The sequence below is a fragment of the Sturnira hondurensis genome, unplaced genomic scaffold (genome assembly GCF_014824575.4).
Source record: "Sturnira hondurensis isolate 20B ecotype Veracruz unplaced genomic scaffold, ASM1482457v3 Scaffold0003213, whole genome shotgun sequence".
Classification (NCBI taxonomy): Eukaryota; Metazoa; Chordata; class Mammalia; order Chiroptera; family Phyllostomidae; genus Sturnira; species Sturnira hondurensis.
In genome coordinates, this window is record NW_028075844.1 from 1099429 (window position 1) to 1123105 (window position 23677).

General features: G+C 56.7%; 3 protein-coding genes across 10 annotated transcripts in view; 2 read left to right on the forward strand and 1 right to left on the reverse strand.

The window, feature by feature from the left end:
- The first annotated feature begins 755 nt into the window (after nt 1-755).
- Nucleotides 756-8399, forward strand: TRMT1 (tRNA methyltransferase 1). 4 transcript variants are annotated; one of them, XM_037041847.1, is made up of 17 exons: nt 756-841; nt 1056-1364; nt 1450-1505; nt 1747-1889; nt 2054-2241; nt 4174-4289; nt 4370-4482; nt 5380-5528; nt 5674-5760; nt 5839-5908; nt 5994-6128; nt 6218-6303; nt 6626-6734; nt 6818-6894; nt 7687-7806; nt 7894-8023; nt 8221-8399. In XM_037041847.1, exons 2-17 carry the CDS (start codon nt 1078-1080, stop codon nt 8368-8370), a joined length of 2016 nt encoding a protein of 671 aa, XP_036897742.1. In that variant the 5' UTR covers nt 756-841; nt 1056-1077; the 3' UTR covers nt 8371-8399. The 4 variants fall into 4 exon arrangements, with proteins under 4 accessions (XP_036897742.1, XP_036897743.1, XP_036897744.1 ...); XM_037041848.1 differs by having other exon boundaries at nt 1170-1364; XM_037041849.1 differs by lacking the exon at nt 7894-8023.
- Nucleotides 8400-8831: 432 nt separating this feature from the next.
- Nucleotides 8832-15427, forward strand: LYL1 (LYL1 basic helix-loop-helix family member). Of its 2 annotated transcripts, none has more exons than XM_037041858.1 (5): nt 8832-9293; nt 10240-10446; nt 11372-11721; nt 11804-11895; nt 12778-15427. In XM_037041858.1, the coding sequence occupies exons 3-5, from the start codon at nt 11393-11395 to the stop codon at nt 13191-13193; spliced, it is 837 nt and encodes a 278-aa protein (XP_036897753.1). In that variant the 5' UTR covers nt 8832-9293; nt 10240-10446; nt 11372-11392; the 3' UTR covers nt 13194-15427. The 2 variants fall into 2 exon arrangements, with proteins under 2 accessions (XP_036897753.1, XP_036897752.1); XM_037041857.1 differs by lacking the exon at nt 8832-9293 and adding an exon at nt 9775-10164.
- Nucleotides 15428-16658: 1231 nt separating this feature from the next.
- NFIX (nuclear factor I X) overlaps nt 16659-23677 on the reverse strand; it is a 92289-nt gene continuing 85270 nt past the window's right edge. For all 4 annotated transcript variants that reach the window (XM_037041853.1, XM_037041856.1, XM_037041854.1 and 1 more), the window contains 2 exons: nt 22370-22461; nt 16659-17880 (listed from right to left, as the gene is read on the reverse strand). In XM_037041853.1, the coding sequence (XP_036897748.1) occupies nt 17866-17880; nt 22370-22461 (107 nt within the window). In that variant the 3' untranslated portion in view covers nt 16659-17865. The remainder of the gene's footprint in view (nt 17881-22369; nt 22462-23677) is intronic.

Consider the following 23677-nt stretch of genomic DNA (forward strand, 5'->3'; position numbering starts at 1 on the left):
TTATAGAAAATAGGGAAGCACAGATAGATAAAGAAACCTACTAAAGATTACACAGCAAGGAAGTGGTGGCAAGTGCCTGGATTCAAACCCAGGGTTAGAAACCACTATGCCAGATTACATTATAAACATTTTACCTTCACTAACCCATTTAATTCTCATCACAACCCAATAACGAACCTTAAAAAGTTCCGCCACTTTGTAAATGGGGGAACGTAAGCACAGAGGGTTAACAAGTACTAAGGAGAGATGGGATTGGAACTCAGAGAGTCCAGGCCACTATGCTGTCCTCCTTTTTACACGGGTTAGAACAAAGGGGTGGCTTTGCACACTTTCCAGGCAGTCTGTCTTTTAATCTTTGCTCTGTCTTGAAAGCTAGGGTTGTTATTTAACATGTAAGGAAATTAAAGTCCAGAGAGTTTAAGTAACTTTACAAGAGCATACAGTAAATCTAGGAATTCAAACTCAGTAAATCTGACTTTAGAGCCTGCAGGATGCCCTGAAATAATGTGTTTATGGCATCCAGAATTCAGGAGGCGATGAATAGGTGTCGGATTTCCTCGCTTACCACCCCTTTGCTGAACCTCAATTTCCTCATCCACGAAATGGGCTGGTGACGTGTGGCCTTAATTACAGAGCAACTGCTGTGATTAAGGCCACAGTTAGAACAGTTACGTACTTTCCACGGTGCATTTTGATCCGGGCCTCCCACTGTAGGTAGCATCACTGATTGGCTAAATTCTGCCACATGACCCGCCCCCTCTGTGCCAACATGGCGGCGCCCAGGTCCTAATCCGGAAAATGTGCACCAAGACTAACTGGGTTCTCGGTTTCGGGAGCGAAAGTGAGGAGACCCTGGGCGGTGAGGGGAGGGATCCGGAGCAGGGGCGAGGCCACTTGAAGAGTTACGGCTTCACAGGGGCCCATCCTCAGAAGATGGGGGATGGTGTCCGTTTACCGAGGCCACAGGGTCCCCTTAGCCCCTATTTTACTGACGTGTAGGACCACCCGGCCCGAGAACGCAGCTCTGTGATCCTCTCTATACCATCCTTATCCAGGCTTGGCGGGAAGAGGCAGTGGATGTCCCATGTGAGAGTCGTTTTGTGGCTAAGCCTGACTCCGCTCCGTTTTGTGGCTAAGCCTTTTCTCCGCTCCGGCCGCGGTCTCTGTAGAGTCCGGTCTATGGAGGGGCAGCCCCAAGAGTCGGCGAATCCAACCGCAATGGTAAACAGCACGGTGTCTTGCGGAGAAAAGCTCCCACCTGAGACCCAGGAGACGACGGTCACCGAGGGGGCCGCCAAGATCGCCTTCCCCCGCGCCAACGAAGTCTTCTACAACCCAGTGCAGGAGTTCAACCGGGATCTGACGTGAGCAGGGGTCCGGGGTCAGCTTGGCAGAGGGCAGTGAGTCTATGAAGTGGGGAGGTGTGAGCCAGGCCTTCGTCTTCTGCAGATGTGCTGTGATCACTGAGTTTGCTCGCATTCAGCTGGGAGCCAAAGGAATCCAGAGTGAGTGGAGATCCAATCTCCTGGTGGGCGGGGGTCACACAAGCCCTCTCTCTGCCCAGTCCCCTCTCCCCTAAAGTCCCGGAAGGCTCCAGCCAAATATCAGGTCCTGGGCTCTGCTCCTTCAGCCTTTCCTGCACTTTAGGGAGGATTTTTTCCATGAAGCGCTGTCTCCTTTAGAGTAGAGGAGGTTTCTCAGAGAGAATATTGATAGCCGTTGACTTGTGTTTTGGGGTGGCTGCAGTCAAGGTACCAGGTGAAAAGGAGGTGCAAAAGGTGGTGGTGGACTTGTCAGAGCAAGAGGAGGACAAGACTGAACTGAAAGAGGGTGCAGACTTGGCCCCGGAAAACCAACCTCGGACAGCCACTGTGGGGGAGATCTGTGAGGTGAGGCCTGGGCATAAATAGGTGGCAGCCCCAGAGTTTACTGGGTGATGGAGGAAGAAAGGCTCTTGGAGGAGGAGAATTATAGGAGGCAGATGGTGGGGGCTCCAGCAGAGAATGGAGGTATTGATGTGAGCCGGGCTCCCTGCTTATGCTTACTCCAACAGGAAGGCCTGCGAGTTCTGGAGGGCCTGGCAGCCTCAGGTCTTCGTTCCATTCGCTTTGCCCGAGAGGTGCCTGGGCTCCGATTGGTGGTTGCTAACGATGCCTCTGCCCGAGCTGTGGATCTCATACGCCATAATGTGCAGCTCAACGAAGTGGCCCACCTGGTACAGCCCAGCCAGGCAGATGCCCGGTAGGTTCTGGGCCGCAGAGCCTGGGTGCTGGAAGGTGCATTCGGGAGCAAGGCTGGCAGGGATCAAATACTGGCTGTGTCATATTCTTGTTCTGTGACCTTGGGGTAGTGCCGTAGCCTCTCTGAGTCTCTTTGTCTATAAAGTGACAGTTTTACAGTGGTTGCTATAATGATTAAGTGAGAGGTAATACTTGCATAGCCTGTGCTTAGTACCAGAAGTAAGTACCATTATGGTTCCCATTTAAATTTTCTTGTATATTCTTGTACTTTTATTCATTCAAATGAACCAGCTTATATCCACTGTCTGCTACATACAGGGAATGCATCACTAAACAATATAAACAGACAAAATCCCTGACCTGGTGGAGTTCACATTCAAATGCAGGGGTCAGCAAACTATAACCTGCAAGGCCCACAGCCTGGGTTTTTGTGGTCTGCCATCTAAGGATGTTTTTCACATTTTTAAGGGTTTTAAAAAAGGAATAATATGCAATAGAGACCATATGTGGCCTACAATGCCTAAAATATTTACTGCCTGACTCTTTGCAGAAAGTAAATAACTAAGTAAAAAATATTTGCTTTCCTGACCATATTAAAATCTAATAGGAAACACAGAGGATAACAAATATTTATGACAAATGAATAAATGACATAGTAAATTAGAGGTGCTCTGGAAAAAAAAATAGAGGGTAGAGGGGATGGAAGAATGTGGTGAGGGAGCATTGCAATTTTGAAAAATGGGATCAGGGTAGGCTGTGCTGAGAAGGTAGCATTTACTTTTCCTTACCTGCAACGGGGAACCTTATAGTTCCAAATCCCAGGAGTTGTCCTGGAAGGCACCTTCCACCCTCATTGGAAGATTATGTGATTGAGGGAATTAATGTGTCTATGAATTGCTTGAAACACTGTCAGGCGATATGCGCTACATTAGTACAGCAGGTTTTGGAGTAATGTTGTGGTTATAACATTGAGGAGAAAAAGAAAATTTGATTCTCAGCCAGGGCCACTGTGTTTGGATTTGACAGGTTCTCCCCATATCTATGTGGTTTTCTGTGGGGACTGTGTTTTCCTCCCTCAAACCAAAAATGTTCTCGTGAGGTGAACTGGCATGTCTGCATTGTCCCTGAGTGAGTCTGGGTAGATGTGAATCGCTCTGCAGTGGAAGGGCATCCTGTCCAGGGTGGATCCCACCTTGCACCCTGGACAGACTGTATCCTGAGCTGCCTGGATGGACTCTGGCTACCCATGTCCCTGAACTGGGTTAAGCGAGGTGGAAAATAATGACTTGTTCTTATTAATTTTTCTTAGATATAGAGCTCACATTTATTTCAATGCTTAATATTAAAGTGTTTTCAGTCTTTATTTAGAAGTTGAGTGATGTGTTTTTGTGAGACTGGAAATATGATGTAGGAGCTTAACTCAATTTTTTAAAAATTGATTCTAAAGAGAGAGAGAGGAAGAGGGAAGAGAGAGACAGACATTGACTTGCTCTACCCACTCACACACTCACTGGTTGATTGGAGGATCAATCAGTGACCAGGGATCAAACCTTTGAGTGTTGTGTTGATGCTTTAACCAACTGAGCTACCCAGCCAGGTCTAGAACTTAACTCCTGTTTAGACCAATCAATCTATAGAAAAATTGGTTTCGTTATATGTCATTTTGCCTAAAGTCACAGTTTTCAAGAACCTACGATAATGTTAGGTGAGCACTGACTGTATTGGCTATTATTACTCCCATTGTTACAGCTGGGTAGAATGAGCTCCCAGGGGGAAGGGCCATGAAGCTGGCAAATGGGAAAGCCAGGATCTAAGCCTGGGCAGCTGTCCCCAAGCCCGGGCCCAAACCTTCACATTGCTGGATTGGACGTGTGTAGGGAATGGAGCAGGTCCCGGGTGCAGAGGGCTGAGGCTCTGGCCCTCTCACCCCCAGGATGCTGATGTACCAGCACCAGCGGCTCTCGGATCGGTTTGAGGTTATTGACCTGGACCCCTACGGCAGCCCTGCCCCTTTCCTGGATGCAGCTGTGCAGGCTGTGAGTGAAGGAGGTGAGGTCAGGCTGACCCAGGGGTACAGGGCAGGGCTTGGGGTGTTTAAAGGGTCCTCACTGCCCAGTGCTTCCCTGCAGGCCTGCTGTGTGTGACCTGCACGGACATGGCAGTTCTGGCGGGGAACAGCGGGGAGACATGCTACAGCAAGTATGGGGCCATGGCCCTCAAGAGCCGGGCCTGCCACGAGATGGTGAGAGACACACCGCTACCCCCCAGCACCCCCTCCTACCTCTCAGACCTGCTCAGCTTCCTCCAGGCAGCCAGGGCCAGATCCATGCCAGCATGTTAACAATAGGCACGTCTTTAGCCAGCATAGTCCCTAAGAGCAAGGGCTTCTAGTTATGATCATTTGTGGCAGTGGCTACATCATTCTTTCTAGTGATCTCTATTTTAACAACTTTCCAAAACTGTCTGTTGAAGGCAGTTTTTCCAGGTCTGGATTCAGCTCTGGGTTCAAGTCCTAACTTTGCTGGTAGCTTTGAGCAAGTAACTTCCCCTTTCTGGGCCTCAGTTTTGGTGTCTGTCAGATGGGCATGCTGGTGATGGCCTAGGCACCATTAGGTTGCTGTGGGAATTCAAGAAGGAAGGGGCAGGCTGCCTCAAAGGGCTGGGAAAGGAGGGGCTCTGTCCTTATTTCTTAAGGGCTTTGTCATCAGATCAGTCTGGGAGACGTTTCCTCCTTCTCTGTGTTAGTGTGTCACAGCAAGCCCTAGCACAGAGAAGGCCCCAGCAGTTCTGCAGCTCCCAGTGTCCCTACTTTCTGCCAACTAAGCCCCTGGTGGCCGGAGCACAGGTCCTTGGGCCACATTGCACAGTGTGGGCCGTGCCGATGATGCTGATCAGAATACTTCCACTTACTGGGCCTGTGTGTTCCCGAATCACTTAGTGCCCCCAGCAGGACCATAGAGACAGAGACGGTTGTGATTTCACAGATGGGGGAACTACACACTCACTTGCCAAGGGCCACAAAGCCGGGATGCCCAGGGCTGGGCTTGGAAGTCGTGGAGCCCACCCTGACCCTGTGCTGTGAGCACCTTGTTCAGAGGCAGTGCTGACGGCTGATGTCCACCCCTACCCTCACCCCCAGGCCCTGCGGATCGTCCTACACAGCCTGGACCTTCGCGCCAACTGCTACCAGCGCTTTGTGGTGCCACTACTCAGCATCAGTGCTGATTTCTATGTGCGTGTTTTTGTTCGTGTCTTCACTGGCCAGGCCAAAGTCAAGGCCTCAGCCAGGTTAGCAGTGGGTGTGGGGCAGGTGCTGGGTGATGGATTGAACAAGGCAACAGAGCCTTTACTTGGAGAAATGAGGTCATACCGAGGATCAAGTCAGCCTGAGGAAGGAATGGGGGTGTGGTGGCTACCCCCATTTCCCCCACAGCAAGCAGGCGCTGGTGTTCCAGTGTGTCGGCTGTGGAACCTTTCACCTCCAACACCTTGGCAAAGCATCTGGGGCTTCTGGTGGACGGTGAGCAGGGGTGAGCCAGGAGGGAGGTATAGGGGGCTTCCAAGGGTTGTTGCCCCCTTAACACCTCCCTCTGTGCAGGGTCAAGTTCTCTGCAGCCTGTGGTCCCCCCATAGCCCCTGAGTGTGAGCACTGTGGGCAGCGGCACCAGGTAGGGCCAGGCTGGGGTTCAGCAAGGGGGTCACAAGGGTCCCGGTGTTTCACTCCTTGCCCATTTGGCACCTGTGTGTCTGCAGCTCGGTGGCCCCCTGTGGGTAGAGCCAATCCATGACCTGGATTTTGTGAGCCGTGTCCTAGGGGCTGTGAGCACCAACCCCAGCCGCTTCCACACTTCAGAGCGGATCCGAGGAGTTCTGAGCGTCATCACTGAGGTGGGGGCAGAGCTGAAGCACGATGGGGACTCACCTGTACCCAGCTTCCTCCATCTGCCCCACCCACATCCTGTTGTCCGCCATGGCAGGAGCTGCCGGATGTGCCTCTGTACTACACACTGGACCAGCTGAGCAGCACCATCCACTGTAATACACCCAGCCTCCTGCAGCTGCGGTGAGGCCCTGGCCGAGGAGGAGCAGAGCCCGAGTGCTGGGTGCCCTGGGCAACTTGGACCCCTTTCTGGCCAAAGTCCCGTGTAAAATGGAGATTAAGTATCACTCACCCGTAGGGCGTCTCCTGTACAACAGAGCTCAGAGGCCAGGAGCTCTGGCCAAGGGGACAGCCTCACTATTACCATCATTGTCATTATACCAGCCACATGGTCACCATAGGACATGCAGCCAGCCTCACAGGTCCACTCAACATGACTCACCCACACATGTCAGCACTGACTTTGAGGTCTAACCTTCCCCTCAAGGCCCCTCTTGGTCCTCAGGTCGGCCCTCCTCCATGCTGGCTTCCGGGTCTCACTCTCCCACGCCTGTAAGAATGCCGTGAAGACAGACGCCCCTGCCTCCGCCCTATGGGACATCATGCGCTGCTGGGTGAGGGTCAGCCTGACCAGGTGGCAGAGAGGGCAGGGGTGGGCAGGCTCACCATCCATTGGCATCTGACCTTTGCTTTCCAGGCAAAGGAGTGCCCAGTGAAACGGGAGAAGCTGTCCGAGACCAGCCCAGCCTTCCGCATCCTTAGTGTGGAGCCCAGGTAAGGACACTTCTGCCACCAGGATGGATTCTCACATGCATGCAGTTGACACGGACACTTGCCTACACAGACACCTGCTCATTCTTCAAGTGAGATCCAGAATTCACCTTCTCCCCCTCCTCTGCCCCACCTGGGTCTGGCCCCATTGCTGCTCACTGAGACAGTGCAGTCAGCTCTGCCCTGGTTCCCCAGCTCCCACCCTCACCTTCCATAGACTGTTCCCCTCACAGTACCCAAAGTGCCTGTGGGCATCTGAGGCAGATCGTGTCCCCTCTCTGCTCAGAACCCTCTGTGGCTCCCTCCTGACCCAATGAAACCGAGTTCCACCTGCAAACCCTGCCCCATCCCTCTGTCCCTCTCCTGCCCTTATTCATTCTCCCGCCTCACTCCCGCTTGCTCCACACTGGCCTCCTCACTCAATCTCTTCAGACACATCCCCACCTCAGGGCCTTTGCATGGGCTGTCTCCTCACCTCCTTCCCCAATCTCCCAGTACTCCTACCCTCCTGTGTTCTTGCCAAAACTCTTACCATATGCCCTAACACAACATGATTTGCTGGTTTCTGATTTGTCCCATTGCTTGCCCATCTTGTGCACTGGAATGTCAGTTTTACCAGCAGCAGATTTAAGGCACACAGTAGGCACTCACTAAACGTTTGTGAAATGAAGGAGAGAATCCTGACACGGGCAAATGCAGTCCTTCCCAAGTTACCAAGGTGGGTAGGCCCCGTGGGTGGTTTGTTGTGCATGTCCAAGTGGTGGCTGGCCCTCAGCCACACCCCACCTGCCCCAGGCTGAAGGCCAACTTCACCATTCGGGACGATGCCAACCCCAGCTCCCGCCAGCGAGGACTCAAGCGCTTCCAGGCTAACCCTGAGGCCAACTGGGGCCCCCGGCCCCGTGCCCGGCCAGGGTGAGTGACAGTGGTGGTGCTGGGACTCGGCCAGGACCTGGAGTGCAAAAGCCAGATGGGGTCCCAGCTGCTCATCTCCCCACACAGGGGTAAGACAGAGGGCAAAGCTATGGAGGACAGATGCAGGCTGCTCCAGAATAAGCGAAAGGAACTGGCTGAGGACCCAGCCCAGCGGGCTGCTCGGCTTAAGACATTTCCTTGCAAGAGGTTTAAGGAGGTGAGGCACCCCCTATCCTTCACTGCAGCACCTGTGGGTCCCCCTGAGGTGACAACAGGGCAGGGCTAAGGGGCAGGCAGGGCTGGGAGAACTGGGGGTGGGCAAGTGGATGGGAGTGAGCTCCCCATCCAGGAAAGGAACCCAGCAGGGGCTTCCAGGCTCTGGGCCAGGCTTCCCACCTACCATCTTTCCACCAGGGCACCTGTCAACGCGGGGACCAGTGCTGTTACTCCCACAGACCCCCAATATCCGATGCCATTGCTGAAGCTATCCCCACTGACAGCCCACAGGCCCCAAACCCGAATCCCCCTGGGCCTGAGGTCACCACTGGTCCCCATGTAGATTGAGCCAATAAAGAGATTTCATTTTGCTCGGATTTATTTGTCTTGAGTGTGGAAGCTACGTGTGGTTTGTCTGTCCATCTCTCCAGCATGTTTGGGGCCTGTTTCTCCGTCCATCTGAATTAACTCATTGGGGGAGCTCTGGGCTTCGAGAGGTTGGTTTGACTCTTCCTGACTGAGGTGTAATCAGTGCTTCTGTCTGAGGCGTTCTTTCTCGGGGGTGGCCTGTCCCTCTGCAGCTAGAGACGTTTAAGTACCCGGTTGCTGGCGCCTGAGGTTCCCCAGACAGCCACCAGGTGGCAGCCATGCGCTCATGCCCGTTGGCCTTCTGCACCCCCTTCTGTTGGCGCGCGCAAGCTGGTGCCACTGAGCTCCCACGTGGCCTCTGGCCGCCACCTTTTTGCTGCCTGGTTTCTCTGGCCTGGCTCCGCGCGGGGCCGCGGTGGCGGAAGCCAGACCGGAACCAGGGGGCCTTGTGTATCCGCTCCAGACCAGGTGCTTCCTGCCCTGTAGCCCCTGGGGTGGGGGTGCTCATCAAGGCACCAGGCTTGACTGCTGCATCCTCTCCACATGGGCAAGCCTTAGCAACATTAACAGACAGGCCTGCGGCAGAGTCCCCACCCTGCCACGTGGTAGCTGTGGGACCCCAGAGGCAGCTTTCACCTTGCTCCATCCCCAGGAGTAAAAGAAACCTGATCCTCGAACCAGTCTTGTGGGCCCAGTGCTTAGAACTGGACCCTAAATGTTCACCCAGTGCTTAGAACTGGACCCTTGTTTTGCTGAGAGAGTGGGGTGGTTGGTAGTGGGTCCTAGTATCATCTGGTTCCTGGGATGGTGGTGGCAGTGTTGACGCTGGGTGGAAGCTGAGGGCCTGCCTGGGGGGCTCCTGCAGTTACCTAGATGGACACAGAACAGAGCCACTGACCCAGGTGAGAGGGTGCTGGGGATCAGGAACAGTCTCGTTACTGCTATCTAGCTGTACCCAGGGTCCCCTCTTCTTAAGGCTCCATCTAGGTCTTGGGTTTCACCACCCAGGACATTCACACAACACCTCTTCATCACCGTTACCCCTGAAGTGGCCAGGATGAGGGCCAGGGACCACCCAGTTATGAGACGCTGTGACCTAGAGGACCAGGACTGTGAGGGTATGCTGGGGGACCTATAGGAAGGTTCTAGCAGCCCTGGCAACATAGTAAACCTCCCCTAGTTGCAGACCTTCATGGGCCTGGAAAGGGTGTGTGGATATCACAGTTGGACCAGGACAACTGCCCAGGCTGGGCACCTGAGATCAGACTGTCAGAACTGCCCTCTTGCCAGTGCCCCACTCTGCGGTGGGGGTGGCAGAAGGGCTGGGAGGGGCTCTGTAAAAAGAGGAACCAGGCAGGGGGAGGAGAGGGCCCCAGTCACGAGCCCCAGCAAGGCCGGAAAGGGCTCTCCACCCCCATCAGCACGGACACAACTGGGGGTATTCAAAGCCATAGGCCAGACCCAAGAGACAGGAGGCCACTGCTTTCCTGCCTCAGTTTCCTGTCTGTGTGCATCTGGGTACCTCACACCTAGCTGTGCACTGGGGCTGGGTCCTTGGAGGGCCAGGGTCCCTCCTGTGACTGGGGGACAGAAGGTAAAGCCCTGGGGTGACAGCCAGTCCTGCCCACCAGCCTGAGGCGGGGCCAGAGGCCAATCTCAGAGATCCCCGCCCACTGGTTTCCTCCGGGGTCAGCCCGACTCCTTATCAGTCTCAGCCAGGCAGCCAGGCCCTTATCTGCGCTGGCCCAGCATCCTCCAGCCACTGCGCCAGGGGTAAGAGGGAGGAAACTGGCCACCAGGGGCGGGGAGAGGGTGGGCCAGCCCTGGAGCGGCTCACTTTTCCTCTAGGGACCCACGCTGCTGCCATCACCGAGGCCCCGAGGCCCTTGGGGGCCCAGGAAGAGGTAAAGCCCAGACAGGGTGGCCAACTGCCTGGGGCACAGAGTGAAGAGGCTGGAGGAAGCAGGGGTGCGGAGCCCATCCCGAAGCAGGAACCATATCCTTGTCTGACCGACAGAGCCAGGGCACTCAGCAGGCAGCACAACCAGCACCGGGGTAAGATGGGAGCAGCCTGAAGGTGGGGGACTCCCTGACCCACCTGCCTTCATTCATTTGTTCCTGCCTGCCTTCATTCATTGATCTGCAGGAACCAACTAAGCAAGAGGCCAGGCCAGCTTCCCCAAGACCCAGCTAGGGAAGACAGGGCAGAGGGACCAGGTATCCCCAATATTGCTGGGACACTCCAGGCCATGGAGACGAGAGTGAACAAGGACCTCTAAACAGGGTGCAAAGGGTGGGGGATGCTGATGGGTGGGGAGGGTAGAGGGGATCACCAGGGCCAGATAGAGGATTAAGACATGACTGTACGTACTGGACAGTGCCAGCATTTGGGGTCACAGGATTAGTGAGGGGGACATGTTTGGTAGGGGTGGCTGTCACTAGAGTGACTATGGAGGACTTTCAGGGTCTGACAGGGGCAATGGGAAGAGCCTCAGGGTCCTGGATGAGGACCACAGGGTGGGCCTGGGTGAGAGTGGGAAGGTCAGTGAAATGTCAGAGTCAATCATGTAGAGATTCCAAGGACACAGTGTCAGCGAAAGGTGTCAGGATCAGATCTAAGGGTCCCAGGGTCCATCATGTGTCCCCTGCCTTGCCTCTACCTGCAGACTTCAGGTGAGAGGTGATTCTGGAGGAAGGGAGTTTGCTCGGGGGTTGTGCAGATGAGGCCTTTATGGATCACAAACAGTTCAGAGACGGCACTGCTGGGCTCACCGAAGGCACAGCATTTCAGTGGGCACCTCCTGCCCTTGTGTCTGACCCTCCTCCCATGTTCTGGCAGTTTCTGGGCACACTCCCTCACCAGCCTTTGCCCACTGAACTGCCAACCCTCCCCAATCCCTTCCATTGGAGGGCTTTTTTGGGCTAAGGGGGTGTGTGGCATCAGATCCCTCTTCCCCACTGGCTTTCTTCCCTTCCACAGGTGAGCACCCCCTTGGGGTCCATGTGCCCGCCCGAGGCCCAGGCAGAGGTGGGCCCCACCATGACTGAGAAGGCTGAGATGGTGTGTGCCCCCAGCCCGGTGCCTGCCCCGCTCCCCAAGCCTGCCTCGCCTGGGTCTTCAAAGGCGGAAGTGGGCCATGGAGGCGCCTCCTCCCCCAGGCTTCCCCCTGGTGTCCCAGTGATCAGCCTGGGCCACACTAGGCCCCCAGGGGCAGCTATGGCCACCACAGAGCTGAGTGCCCTGCGGCCCCCGCTGCTGCAATTCTCCGCCCTGGGAAGTGCCCCAACCCATCTGGCCCTGCATTACCATCCTCACCCCTTCCTCAACAGGTCAGTGGGGGGCTGGGCCTGGGGGCAATCTGGGGCCAGGGTCATTGCACACAAGGCATTAGTGACCCATGAACCCTTACAGCCTCTACATTGGGCCGGCAGGACCTTTTAGCATCTTCCCTAGCAGCCGGCTGAAGCGGAGACCCAGCCACAGTGAGCTGGAGCTAGCTGAGGGTGAGTATGGGCTTGTGTCTGCATGGAGCCTAAGTCTGTCCCGTACCTTTCCACAGGGGTAGGTGCTGCCAGTGCGCACGCATGCATGAACACACACACACAGGACAGTCCACATAGGGCTCGGGGCTCATGTTACAACCATGTCCAAAACCACAGTCCCAACAGCCAGTCCCACACAACCAGTCACCCAACAAGCCACAGAGTCCTGGCAAACAGCATGACACAGGGGCCACAAAATGACAGCGCCACTCGGATGCACAGCCACCCAGGAAGCAGCCACATGACAACCCCCCTTGCAAGAGACAGACATGGGACCACAACCACACAGGAGACAGCCACACAACCACAGCCACTTAGGACCATGGCCACACAAGAGTCAGTCACACAACCGCAACCATGCATGACACAGCCACATGGCAACAATCACACGACCACAACCATGTAGACAGACCACAAGTCACACAGCCACCTGAGATGAGGACAGGCCCACAATGACAATAGGAGTACCTCTCAGACCCACAAGCACCTCTGGCCACACACAGGCACACTCAGAACGAGGACTATAGGGACAGATCCCCAGACTGGCAGCCCGAGGAAACATTTCAGCCACCGATGTAAAGGTGCAGACAGTCAGAGGCACAGAGGCCCCAGTGACCTGCAGCCTGGCCTGTCCTTGTCTAGATTCTAGATGGTTGAGGGTGGGGGATGGGCAGGGTTACTAACGAGCTGGAGAGCCACGCAGGGATTCCACAGGTGGATCCCCTTGGTGGAGAAAGCCTCAGCTCACCACCTGTGTGGAAGTCTCCACCGGAATGCTGCGTGGCTGAAGGGAGGGCAGGAGGGGTCGCCCCCTCGGTGCCAACGCCTCTCCTCTGTCTGCAGGGCAACAGCCCCAGAAGGTGGCCCGGCGCGTGTTCACCAACAGCCGAGAACGCTGGCGACAGCAGAACGTGAACGGCGCCTTCGCTGAGCTTAGAAAGCTGCTGCCCACGCACCCGCCCGACCGGAAGCTGAGCAAGAATGAGGTGCTCCGCCTGGCCATGAAGTACATCGGTTTCCTGGTGCGGCTGCTGCGAGATCAGGCGGCTGCTCTGGCAGCAGGCCCCGCCCCGCCCGGGCCCCGCAAACGGCTGGCTCACAGAGGCCCGGACGACGGTGCCCGCCATAGGCCCTGTCGCCGGGCGGAGGTGGTGAGGCGTCTGCAGCCCGCACCCCCGGCCTGCTCCACCGACAGCCCCGGTGGGGCGGCTCGCCTCATCAAGACGGAACAAGCGGCTGTGGGCCCAGAGGTGCGGTGACCCCGAGGCGTAGCCTCTGAGCCGAAGTGCACTGGGAACTCACCCCTGGGCCATCGACGAATGGGAGGACCACGCACTGCGCTCTGGAGCGAAGGATCAGAGGTCCCTCCGCAGAGGGACCAGTGAGGACGTACCCTACAGGGGAAGGGGCCGGGGATCTGGAAGGGCGACCATCACCCCCAGGGGCCCTGCAGACCTTTTTATCACCCACTGCCCGCTGGAAGTGGCCTTGCCGGCATCCTCCTTCCGGAGGTGAGATCCAGGAACCAACATGGCAGAGCGGTCATCGGACCCAAGTGGTGCCTCTTTTTTTGCAGGCTGGGGGCTCACCGAGAGGTGGGGAGGAGCCAGGGAGCCTTCCTCTTCTCGCCGACGCCCTCTCCCGGGAACTTGGGGATACGAGTGCCTCGCGCCTCGACGGCGCCGGCAGCGAGCCTGGTGCGCCGAGCCCGCGCGGCGCCCCACCCCACCCCACCCAGCCGGGCCCCGCACAGTCAGTTAGCGAAGGCTCAGTTGCTCTTGCTTTTGTTTTTCTTTATTTCTTTATTTCACATACACATTAGCCATTCAATGGAGAAGCCGGAGAGTCAGGCAAAGATGGTATAACAGAAGCGCAGTGACGGGGGCGGGGCGGGGCGGGGCGGGGCGGAGAGGGGACAGACGGGCTGGCTGCCTACTTGCATTCCGCTAGGACACTGAAAACCCAGAAAACAAAACAGACAGTAAACTACCCTTGTTTCTTATGTATCTCAGTGCAGAGACGGGGGTGGAGGGCGGAGAGAGGGGGAGACCAGGCTGAAGGAGGAAGAGGGGAGGACAGGGGACGCTAAAGGGAAGCACACCAAATCCATTAGTACTATATATAGAGATACTCGTATATACTGCGTTTCTTAGCCTAAGAAGAAACTTGTTTGACGGGACGGGCGGCCTTTGCGGTCCGCGATGCTGGTGCTGGTCGGGCGCACGGATCTCCCGGGAGGGTCCGAAGTGGGGCTGGCCCAGGCTGGCTTGCGGGGGGAGGGGGGCGCCCCGAGGGTAGGTGGGTGGAGGGAGCAGAGGCGGGGCTGGGGTGCCCCTCGGGCTCTCGATTGGGGGACGAAAAGTTCTCGTGACTTTATTGCTCCTTAATTTTCTCTCGTGTGTGGGTGGGTGGGGGGTCTGTTCAGCACGGTCGGGGTGGGGAAGTGATGGGTCGTCTGAGCCACCCGGCCCCTCTGGGACCCAAAGCGCGGCGTCCGCTCCGCCAGCACGGGGGTGAGAACAAGGCACTAGGTCGGCCGGCCAGCGCGGGGGGGCGGGTGTGTAAGGCAGTCGACAGGGCTGGTTGAGGAGTGGGGTGGGGTGGGCTGTGTGCGTGCGTGCGTGCGTGCGCAGGCCTGGGCGAATCGACCTGTCAGCTTGGCTGGCCGGGTCCTGGAGCGTCGAGCCTTCCCGTGCTCCCCGGAGGGTGACGGGGGTGGAGAGGGTAGGAGGAATGATGTTGAGTCGGGGGCGCTGGGGCAGGGCGGGGAGGAAACTACCAACTTGCTGAGCGCGCTCCTGATAATGCTGGTGAGGGTCAAGTTGGCGTCTGGCTCAAAGAAGGGCGCTCAGGGAGGAGAGAGGGAGGGAGGGGACATTTGTTCGTTGGCATTGACCTCTGCGGGGGTAGGGGGCTGGGGACCCCCACCGCGCCCCAGTGCCTGGATGAGGATGGGGCGAGGAGGGGGCGCCGGCCCCGGGGAGGGGACGCCCGGGGAGACCCGCGGCCAGAGCAGCCCCGCCGCTGGGCGCACGCCGCTGTCCCGTTCTGTTAAACTCAACAAGGAAGGGATATGCGTGTTCCTAACAAGTGCAGGATATTTAATGGATCATAAACTTATGTATAATAGTTTGTGGGTTTTTAAAAACGTACTTTATAATGTAAGAAGCACCAGGGTTTTTATGTTGAATTATCTTAAAAATAATTTTCTCTCGTCCTTTTCCTTTTAGATCTTGTGTTGATTTTTTTTAATGTTCAGGTATTTTTTTTAAACTCTAAAATGTGAACGTTTCCTTCAGCCCTCCCACCGAAACTGAGAACGAACGACGAAACAAATAAAAACCCCAGATCATCCTTGTCAACGCAGGAAAACGACTTAAAAAAAAAAACTGAAAACGAACAAAAAAAAAAGAAAAAAAAACACTCAGCTTTCGTTATCCCCGCGAAGGGCGGGGCAGGCCCGGTTCTTTTAGCGTCCCCAGAGCCGCGAGGACATTAACAACAAAAATAGAATTTTTCTTAACAATCTCTTAACATACAAAGATAGGAAAACTCTCTGATGCATTGCACTTGGTTCAATGAAAAAAAAAAAGTTCATTTCCCCCATATATATTTTTTTGTTTTTTTTTTCTCTTCTAACACGTCCCCACATCTCCTGTGGCCCTCGTCGCCTCTCGCCTGACCCTCACAGCGACTCTTGGGAGCGGAGCGGCCCCCAACCCCCGCCCGCCCGGCAGCCCCGCCGGGCGCACTCTGCCCCGGCCCAGCTGGCCTGCAGCTTCCGACCTCGCCGGGGCGAGCGCCCCGCAGACCCCGGCTCCCGCCGCGCCCGCGGCCCCGATTGTCTTCGAGGGAAGGGGCACGTGCGGCAGGGCAGGGGGTCCCTTCCGCTCCCCTCTCAGCTCTGACCCTGTTTAGCCAACCAAACTGAAAAATCATTGCACTTTGACCGCGCGTCATGCCCGGCCCACCCGGCCCCCCACCCCCACCCTACTCCCCATGCCCCACTAGGCTCCCGCGGGACCCCCTGTCCCCAGCTTCTCAGTCTCCGTCCTCCCCAGGGCCGCAAGCGGATGGGGGAGGGCCTTCCTTCAACTTCCAACAAAAGCCACCCCAAGAGCCAGCTACTTCGTGGTTTCCAGCTGGGGAGGAGGCACTGCCCACTGGTCCCCTCGGCCCCAGGTGAGGGCCCTCTCTTCCTTTCCCCTCCTTCCTTTCCTTGGCCTGCTCCACCACAGCCTCACACACTAGATTCACAATAAATAAAACCCATAACCCACCCCTGTGGTGCAATGTTGGGTTGATTGACTTTCAGAGGATCCTGACCTGTGCTTTGTGTTTTCATACAATTCAGAAGAGAGAGAGAGAGAGAGAGAGAGAGAGAGAGGCACAAGGACTTAGAAGGGGTCCAAGGAGGGTAGATGGAGGGAGGAGGGAGTAAGGCACAGAAAGACAAGCCAGAGGGGCCAAGTCACACCCGGGATCTGGGCTGGGCGTGTTCCTGCTCCCCTCCCTCCCAGGGGGGCTTTTGAAGACCCTCTGGACAGGCCCCCAATCTTCCCTTGGGGGAGGAGGGGCTTCAGTGGAGGGGGGAGCTACTTCCTGTAGTGTGTTACCAAATTGTTCCCAAGTTGCTCAACTGGAGGAGGAGTTCCCAACTGCAACAGCAGAAGACCTGAACAATTAACGCCCCACCCCGAAACAAAGAGTAAAGACATTACAGCTGAAATCCAGAGAGAAGTGGCCACAGGGGTGGTGTGGTGGGGAAAGTGGGGGGAGGACAGAGAAAGTTCCAAAACACGTTTGAAAAAGGACGGCACCCAACACCCTCCAAAGGAACGGAAAGTGGGCCAGCAGGACGCCTACCTAGCGCAGGTGGCTGCTCTAGCCGAGGGCAGCCACGGCTGCCCTTCCTCCTCGCTCAGCTCCAGGTCCCCTTTCTCCTCCATTCCGGCCTGACCACAGCAGGGCTGTCTGCATGAGGGGCAGGGACCGATGGGGTGGCACAAGGGCGCCTGCATGCAGGCTGGGGTGTCGGGGTGACCTGGGGCCCTTCTCCCTTCACTTGGGCCATGGCAAGAGGGCAACCTTGCGGGCCTACCTGTGGAGGGAGGGAAGAGGGGCCTGTCCTGTGCTGGGACGGACCTTGGAGAGCATTCTTTTTCCTATGGACAGTACAGGGGGGTCTGGGGTCCCAGGAAACCACCCCTGCAGCTCAGGATGGGATGGCGGAAAACCCTCCATTCCGACCACAAAACCAGCTCCAGGGGAAGCCCCCTGCCCATGGTGGGCGGGGCTTCTAGCCCAAGGGTGGGGCAGGGGGACTCCGAGGCCACCCTGCCTCACCCGGTCCAGACCAACTAATGGAAGAAACCAGAGGCAACGCAGTGAGAAAGGGCAGGGTGGGGTCTGGAGGGGCGTTCCCTCTGGATCTGCACCCTCATCTTTACAAGCTAGTCCTCTGATCTCCCTAGTGAAGCTCTGGCCCCAGCAGAGGGTGGGGTTCTCCCAGGAAGGACAAGGGTGGGGGACAGGCCCCTTCAGAACAGTGCTGGTTGCTTTGTTTGGGGATTTTGTTCCTTTCCCCAGAAGGCCAGGATGGGATGGGGGAGGAAGGAAGTTCTGCTGCATCCTTTCTTTCTTTCTGTCCTCTGCTTCGCAGAGTCCGTTTTGCATGTTTCTTTCTGCTTGGCTGCTGGTGCACAGCTCTACCGAGACCTCTTCCGAGGGCTCTCAGAGAACTGGGCTGCTTCGGGGGGGCCTGCAGGGGTCCCTGGGCTGGAGGAGAGAAGGGCTGAGTGGCTGACGACGTCTAATTTTTGCTTTTCGGTGGGGCTGGGCTGGGGGATTTTTTTCCACGTCTCAAAATTTCTTCTCCCCCCGTTTGAGGAACCTCTTCTTTTCATTTTGTCATTCCTTTTGTCGATCTTATCAGAGGAACCAGGACTGAATTGGGACAAAAAAGAGGCGACATTGAGAACAGCAGGGGCAGGCCCCCCCTCACTCCCACCTGGCCCTGTGACTGCAGTGCCCCAGTCCCCCGGAGGGTCCAGCCCCAGCAAAGCCAAAGACACCAATACTCCACCCAGAGGTGCAGCCCCATTCTGTCAGTCCCTCCTATGGGAATCCTGTCCCCTGAGAGACCCTGCCCCCCAGTGCCAGCATCCAGCTGGCCTTCCCGTGGGCACCATGCCCAGCGGGTAGGACCCCTGTGGCTGATGCTGGCACAAGCAAAGACCTGGGATCTGGCCATGTTTCCAATTGTTAGGTTTTTGTGTGGGTCCTGGAGGGTGGGGAGGATGCCAGGCTGGAGCTTTTGTCCCCAGAGTGGTTTGGGGAGTGGGGTGGGGGTGGCCCAGCTTCTTGCTGAGTTTTCTTTCTGTCTCTTTGGACTAAAAGCAAAAATTCCCATCTGTACACCCCAGCCAAGGTCCCACAGGCTGAAAGGCTGGCAAGAGGGGGACCCCACATGGCTTCAGTCCCTAGCAGTGCTGGTGCTGGGGGAGGAGCCCAGCAGACACACACCAGCCTCCCCCACCCTCTACCACTAAAGCATTGATTCTCAACCACTGTGCCGCAGGAATGTTTAAAACATGCAATACCTGACTAGTTAGGGGCACTGACTTCTTTTCTCTTAGATTGTCAAATTAAAAAGAAATGACAACAGCCAATACAACAACAGCCATCCAGTGTGAATGAATCAAAATTATACCTATTTTTGTCGGATTGGCAAAAATATGCCTTTTTTCGGCATGCCACAGAATTTCAGTAGTTTATATGTGCCTTGAGATGGAAAAGGTTGAAAATTGCTCCCTTAAAGCTATAGCACTGGAAAGGACCTCAGGCTCCCTAGGGCAGGTGTTGATTCCCTCAGGGTGACCGTAGGGGGCGCCACTTTCCCACAAACGGGGCTTGGTAGCCAAGAGCACAAAACATACCCAGGGTGGACACCCCTTTCCCCTCCCCATAGTGGGCTACCTGGCAATGTCCTTCACCTAAGGCTCTGGCTCCACCGTGTGGCCAAAGGGTGAGGTGTAGGGTGTTCTCCACAGTCTACAGTGCCTACCTATGCCTGGTGGTAGGTACCCTTGGGGCAAAATGGGGGTCCCTGAAAATGCATATGGCCTCTCCCAGACTCTGGGTTACAGACTCGGATTTTCAGGACCAAGCAGAACTAACCACAGAGCACACACCAGGATCTGATTCATTCTACCCTTGCTCCTACCCTGCACAGAGGCCAGGTAAAGACCAAGTGGCTGACCTGCCCAAGGCCGCACAGTCCATGGCTGTGCTGGGACTCAAATGCTGGAGGGCAGTTCGAGTTGATGCCCCCAGCTGCTACCTGTGCTATGCTCGTCCTGCCTAGGGCCACTGCTAACTCAGCACAGTAAGGGCCTCGGGTGGCCACAGCAGCCAAGTTTTCAAAAGCAGTCAAAAATCCAGACAGAATTTCATGTGAAAATTTCCAGCACTATTGAAAACACTTGCTTTGGTCACACAGATTAGGTCTGCAGGCCAGACCTGCCCCTGAGGCTCTGGCTGGGGAGTGCAGGCTGTTGCCCTGTGAGATGGAGACCTCGAGTTTTACAGTGAGGAAAGGCCTCAGAGGTCACCCAGGACTTTCCCTGCCAATGGCAGCGTTCTCTGCTTGTGCTGTCACTAGTCACACATGGCTTCTAAGCACCTGAAATGTGACTAGCGTGACGGAAGGACTAAATTTTTCTCTAGTTAATTTAAATTTAAACACCACCCATGGCCAGTGGCTATCTTACTGGATGGTACAGCTGGAGGACATTAAAAAATGTGGGGGGTGAGGGTGTCAGTGACTGGTGTGCTACTGGCATTTACTGGATGGGCAGAGACGCTGAACTTCCTGCCACATGCTGGACAACATGCAGAGACCTGCCCAGAGTCCGACCCTACCAACTGACTAAAGGCCAAATGGGAGGCTCACGGGAGGGCAGGGGGCTGGCAAGGCATGGGGGAAACCCAGGTCTGAGGCATCCCCATTGCGGGCAGGGCGTGGGGGGCAGGTCAGCAGCCAGCTCTGGGTGTTCATCCTGGCCTTTGGAGGTAGGGAACTGCCTGCGTGAGCCATCACCCCACACCCAGCCGCTACCCCACCCCAGCCCTGCTCACCCTCGGACCAGCGCTCTCTGGGACTCCCTTCCCAAGGAGAGGCTGCACTGGAACCCTACACCACTGCCATAGCTGTGAGCCCGCCCCTCCCCTTCCCTGTGAGCGAAAAGAGGTTCTGGGGACAAGCAGGACATGGAAGTCCTGCTCGGTCCCTCTGCCCTAGGCAGACGGAGCCAAAGCCCCAGGCTGGCCCCATTAGGGTCTCCTGAGCTGCAGGGCAGGGCAGCAGGACCACCACCAGTGCTCAGACCGGTTGGTGGGGGGCTCCCTCAGAGGAGGACAACTCCAATTCCAGGCCTGGAGTTAGGGACAAAAGCAGCTCCAATGGGTCCCCAGCACCTCCCCACTGGTCCCAGGAACTGGGATCTGCTGCCAAGCACGGAGTGGCTTTTCTGATCACCCCTCTCTGCTTCCCAAGCCAGGTCCAAAATTGATTAAAACTAAGTAAAAAGCGCTGCCCAGGGAATGACAAAATTGCAAAAATTCTCTTTTCTTCCCTCATTCTATTGTTCTCTCTCCATCTGGTGCTCCAGAGATCAGCTAAAGTCACTGGTTACTGTGGAAACCGACCCCCACTGTACCCCTGGCGCCCACCCACTGCAGCCTGCCTGCCCCTAGGCCTAAGGGCTCCTGGCTAGGCTTGTCCAGCTCTGGTCCCCCCCTCCACCCCCCACCGCTGTACACACCTGCCTGCCTGCTCCCGGCCAAGACCCAGGCCCCTTTCAGGAACAAGAGGAAGGAAAACTTTCCCAAACTTGCCTCAAACTCTGACTCGGCCCCAGTGTCCAAGCAAAGTGAGCCGAGAAAGTGCAGAAGGGAAAGCACATGGAGGCAGAAATGAGAAAGGCCCGAGGCTGTGGTCCCCAAGAGCAAGACAGCACAGAGAGCAAGCAAGGAAACAGAGCTTCAGGCAGCCGGCTAGCGGCAGGAGGGAGGGCGGGAGCTGGTGGGAGCGACGGAGCCGTGCAGCCTGGTGCCAGCCCAGAGCTGCGAGGGGAGGCCCGCCAGAGGTCCCTTCCTCTGGCACCCCCTCCCGCCCTCTGCCAGCAGGGCTCTCCCGGGCTCCCTGGCACAGAGAGGAGGGGGCTGGCTCCAGCCCCTGCTCGGAGCCATTGTTTTTCTTCTCAACACCCCCAAGTTCAAGTTCATCTGGGTGTTACATCATGTCTGGTTGCTCTTGGAAACCAGACGGGTCAGACGTGACTCTGGGGAAAGGGGGTGGGAAGCTGGAGGGGGCTGAAGTTCTCCTCCCCTCCCCTCCTTCCCACCAGGGAGCTCTGAAGTTTGTAGTTTGACAAAGTTTTTGGCTTTTTTTTCCGAGGGAGGGAAAGGAAAAGGAAAAAAACAAAACCTCAAACCACACATACAAAACTTCTATCCACTAACTTTCTCTGGATTCAAGCCTCAGGGCAGAGAGGAAGTGGGGAGCTGAAAGAAGCGGCCCAGGGCTCTTGGGCTGAGGCGGATTTCCCCAGGGCTGAAACCAAGGCCCTGGGCTCACAGGGCTGTGTTTTTGTAAAAAGAACTTCCACACCATAAAAGCTGCCTCTGCCCTACCCCTGAGGAGGGTGCTCCCTTGGTCCCATAGGTCCTGGGCTCTGGCAGCTATTCTCAGCTTCTTGTGGACAGGCATGGGAAAGGGGGGACCATATGTGTCTGTGTATAGATGCCTGTGCAAAGCAGTGCCCACAAGGAGCTGCAGTTGGTTGGTGTTTCCCTGTGAGAACTGGGGGCAGATGGGGGCGGGACTGGGGGGCTGCAGAAGCTTGGCAGCCGTTCTAACAGGATTCATGGGGAGTTGGGAGAGGGGCTTCCAGGGGGCAGCAGGACCTGCCCTGCCCTTGGTGCCAGAGTCTCTGGGCATGTGGCCCACCAGGCTGGCTCTGTCCCTCCTCCACCTTTTGCCCAACCCACCCAAAACCAGGAAAGAGGGGAGAGCTGGGGACCAGGGCTCCCAGAAGAGCAGGAAATCAGCAACAAGGCAGATGCTGTCCTCCTCCTGACTGGGCTTCCGGCTTCCACTTTTGCTTCTACAAGGCCTGGCCCAGAGCACCTCTAGCCTTGGGTCCTTGGCCACCTTCCCCAGGGCCACGGCTGTCAGAGTTAATTAACCAATTAGCTTATTAACCAGGGGGCCTGGGGGCATCAACCTTGGGAGGCAGGTTCAAATGGGTGTGCAAACTCCTGGGTCCTCCAGCCCTGCCCCAGCCACTTCTCCCAGACAAACCCCAAAGACCTTGGCCTCTTCCCTGACCCCAGGGTGCCTGTTCCCCTGTGCTCGCCTTCACACTCCTACCTGAGACTGCTGTGGGATGTTCAGAAAGTTGCCGTCCCGGGGTCCGATGCTGACAAACCGGTTGGCAGAGGAGGCGCCTGTCGTTGCGAATGCTGTGGGGAGCAGGAAAGAGAGAGGGAAAACCCCCATGAGGCCTTGCGGCCCACCTTGGCACTGCCCTTCAGGGCTGCTGAGAGAGGGAGACACTGGGTTAGACCATGCTGCCCAGGTTTAGGCTGGCAGTGGGAAGGACAGTCCGCAGGGGCCCCTTCATCCTCTCACTCACCAGGAACGCTCACGTCCCCCACCCCCAGCAGTCTGCTTCAGCCAGGTGTCCTCTTTCCTGGCCAGGGGTGAGGGAGGGGCCCTGGAGGCTTCAGCTGAGGTCCCACAGACCCCGTCCTTCCCCCCAACCAGGGACTGGGCAGGCCAGGGACAGTCCTCCTCCAGAAGCACCCAAGGCATTAGTACCCTTGCTTTCCACTGGCCCTCGCAGGTCTGGAGAGAAGGGAGGCTGGAGGGTGAAAGCTCTGGGAGCCTGGTCCCACTGTGGTTGGGGAAGACTGTCTCAGTCGGGCCACCTCTCCAACCAGAGTAGCTAATTGGGAGCTGCCCATTTACTAGTGTGGACAGTGCCAAGGACTGGGCCCGTGGTTCAGGGAACTTGAAAGGGTCCAAGGGAGGACAGGTCTGGATGGGATAGGGTGTAGGAGTTGGCTGCTGGATAGGGCCCAGGGGTGACAAACCTTGGGCCCAGCAGACCTTCTCTTCCTCTGACAGATGAGCAAGGTCCTAGGGTCCTGTGGTGCTCAGGGCCTGAGATGGGCCAAGGCACAGGAGGAGGTGGCTGGGAGGCTGGGCAGAGCCCCAGGGCTTGTGTGCCCTGGGGCAACTAAGGGGCAAATAGGCCAAACATCCTGTGAAAGCCCCTGGGGAGAGAATGGGCCCTGCACCTCCAGGAATGAGCATACCCCCAGAGGGGACAAGGAGGGTCACAAGCAACCTGGGAGCCCCCCACCCCCTGCCCTGTACCAGATACACCCCAGGGACCCCATGCTCACCAGCTTCTGTCCAGAAGTGCCACCCTGCAGCCTGGTCCCCCTCTCCCACCCTGCCCACCTCCAATGACCATGACCATGACTTGATGTCTTATGGCAGATGTAGGTGGGAACGTGGCATGAAAAGGATAGAGAAGGGAAAAGAACTCAAACCATGAGAGAAGGCAAGACAGAGAGTGCAAGACGGAGAAAAGTGGTGAGATGGGCCACCCCTCCCACTGCGGCCCCAGAAGTCCTGGCCTGCGGCCTGCCAACCCCCAGAGCACCAGAA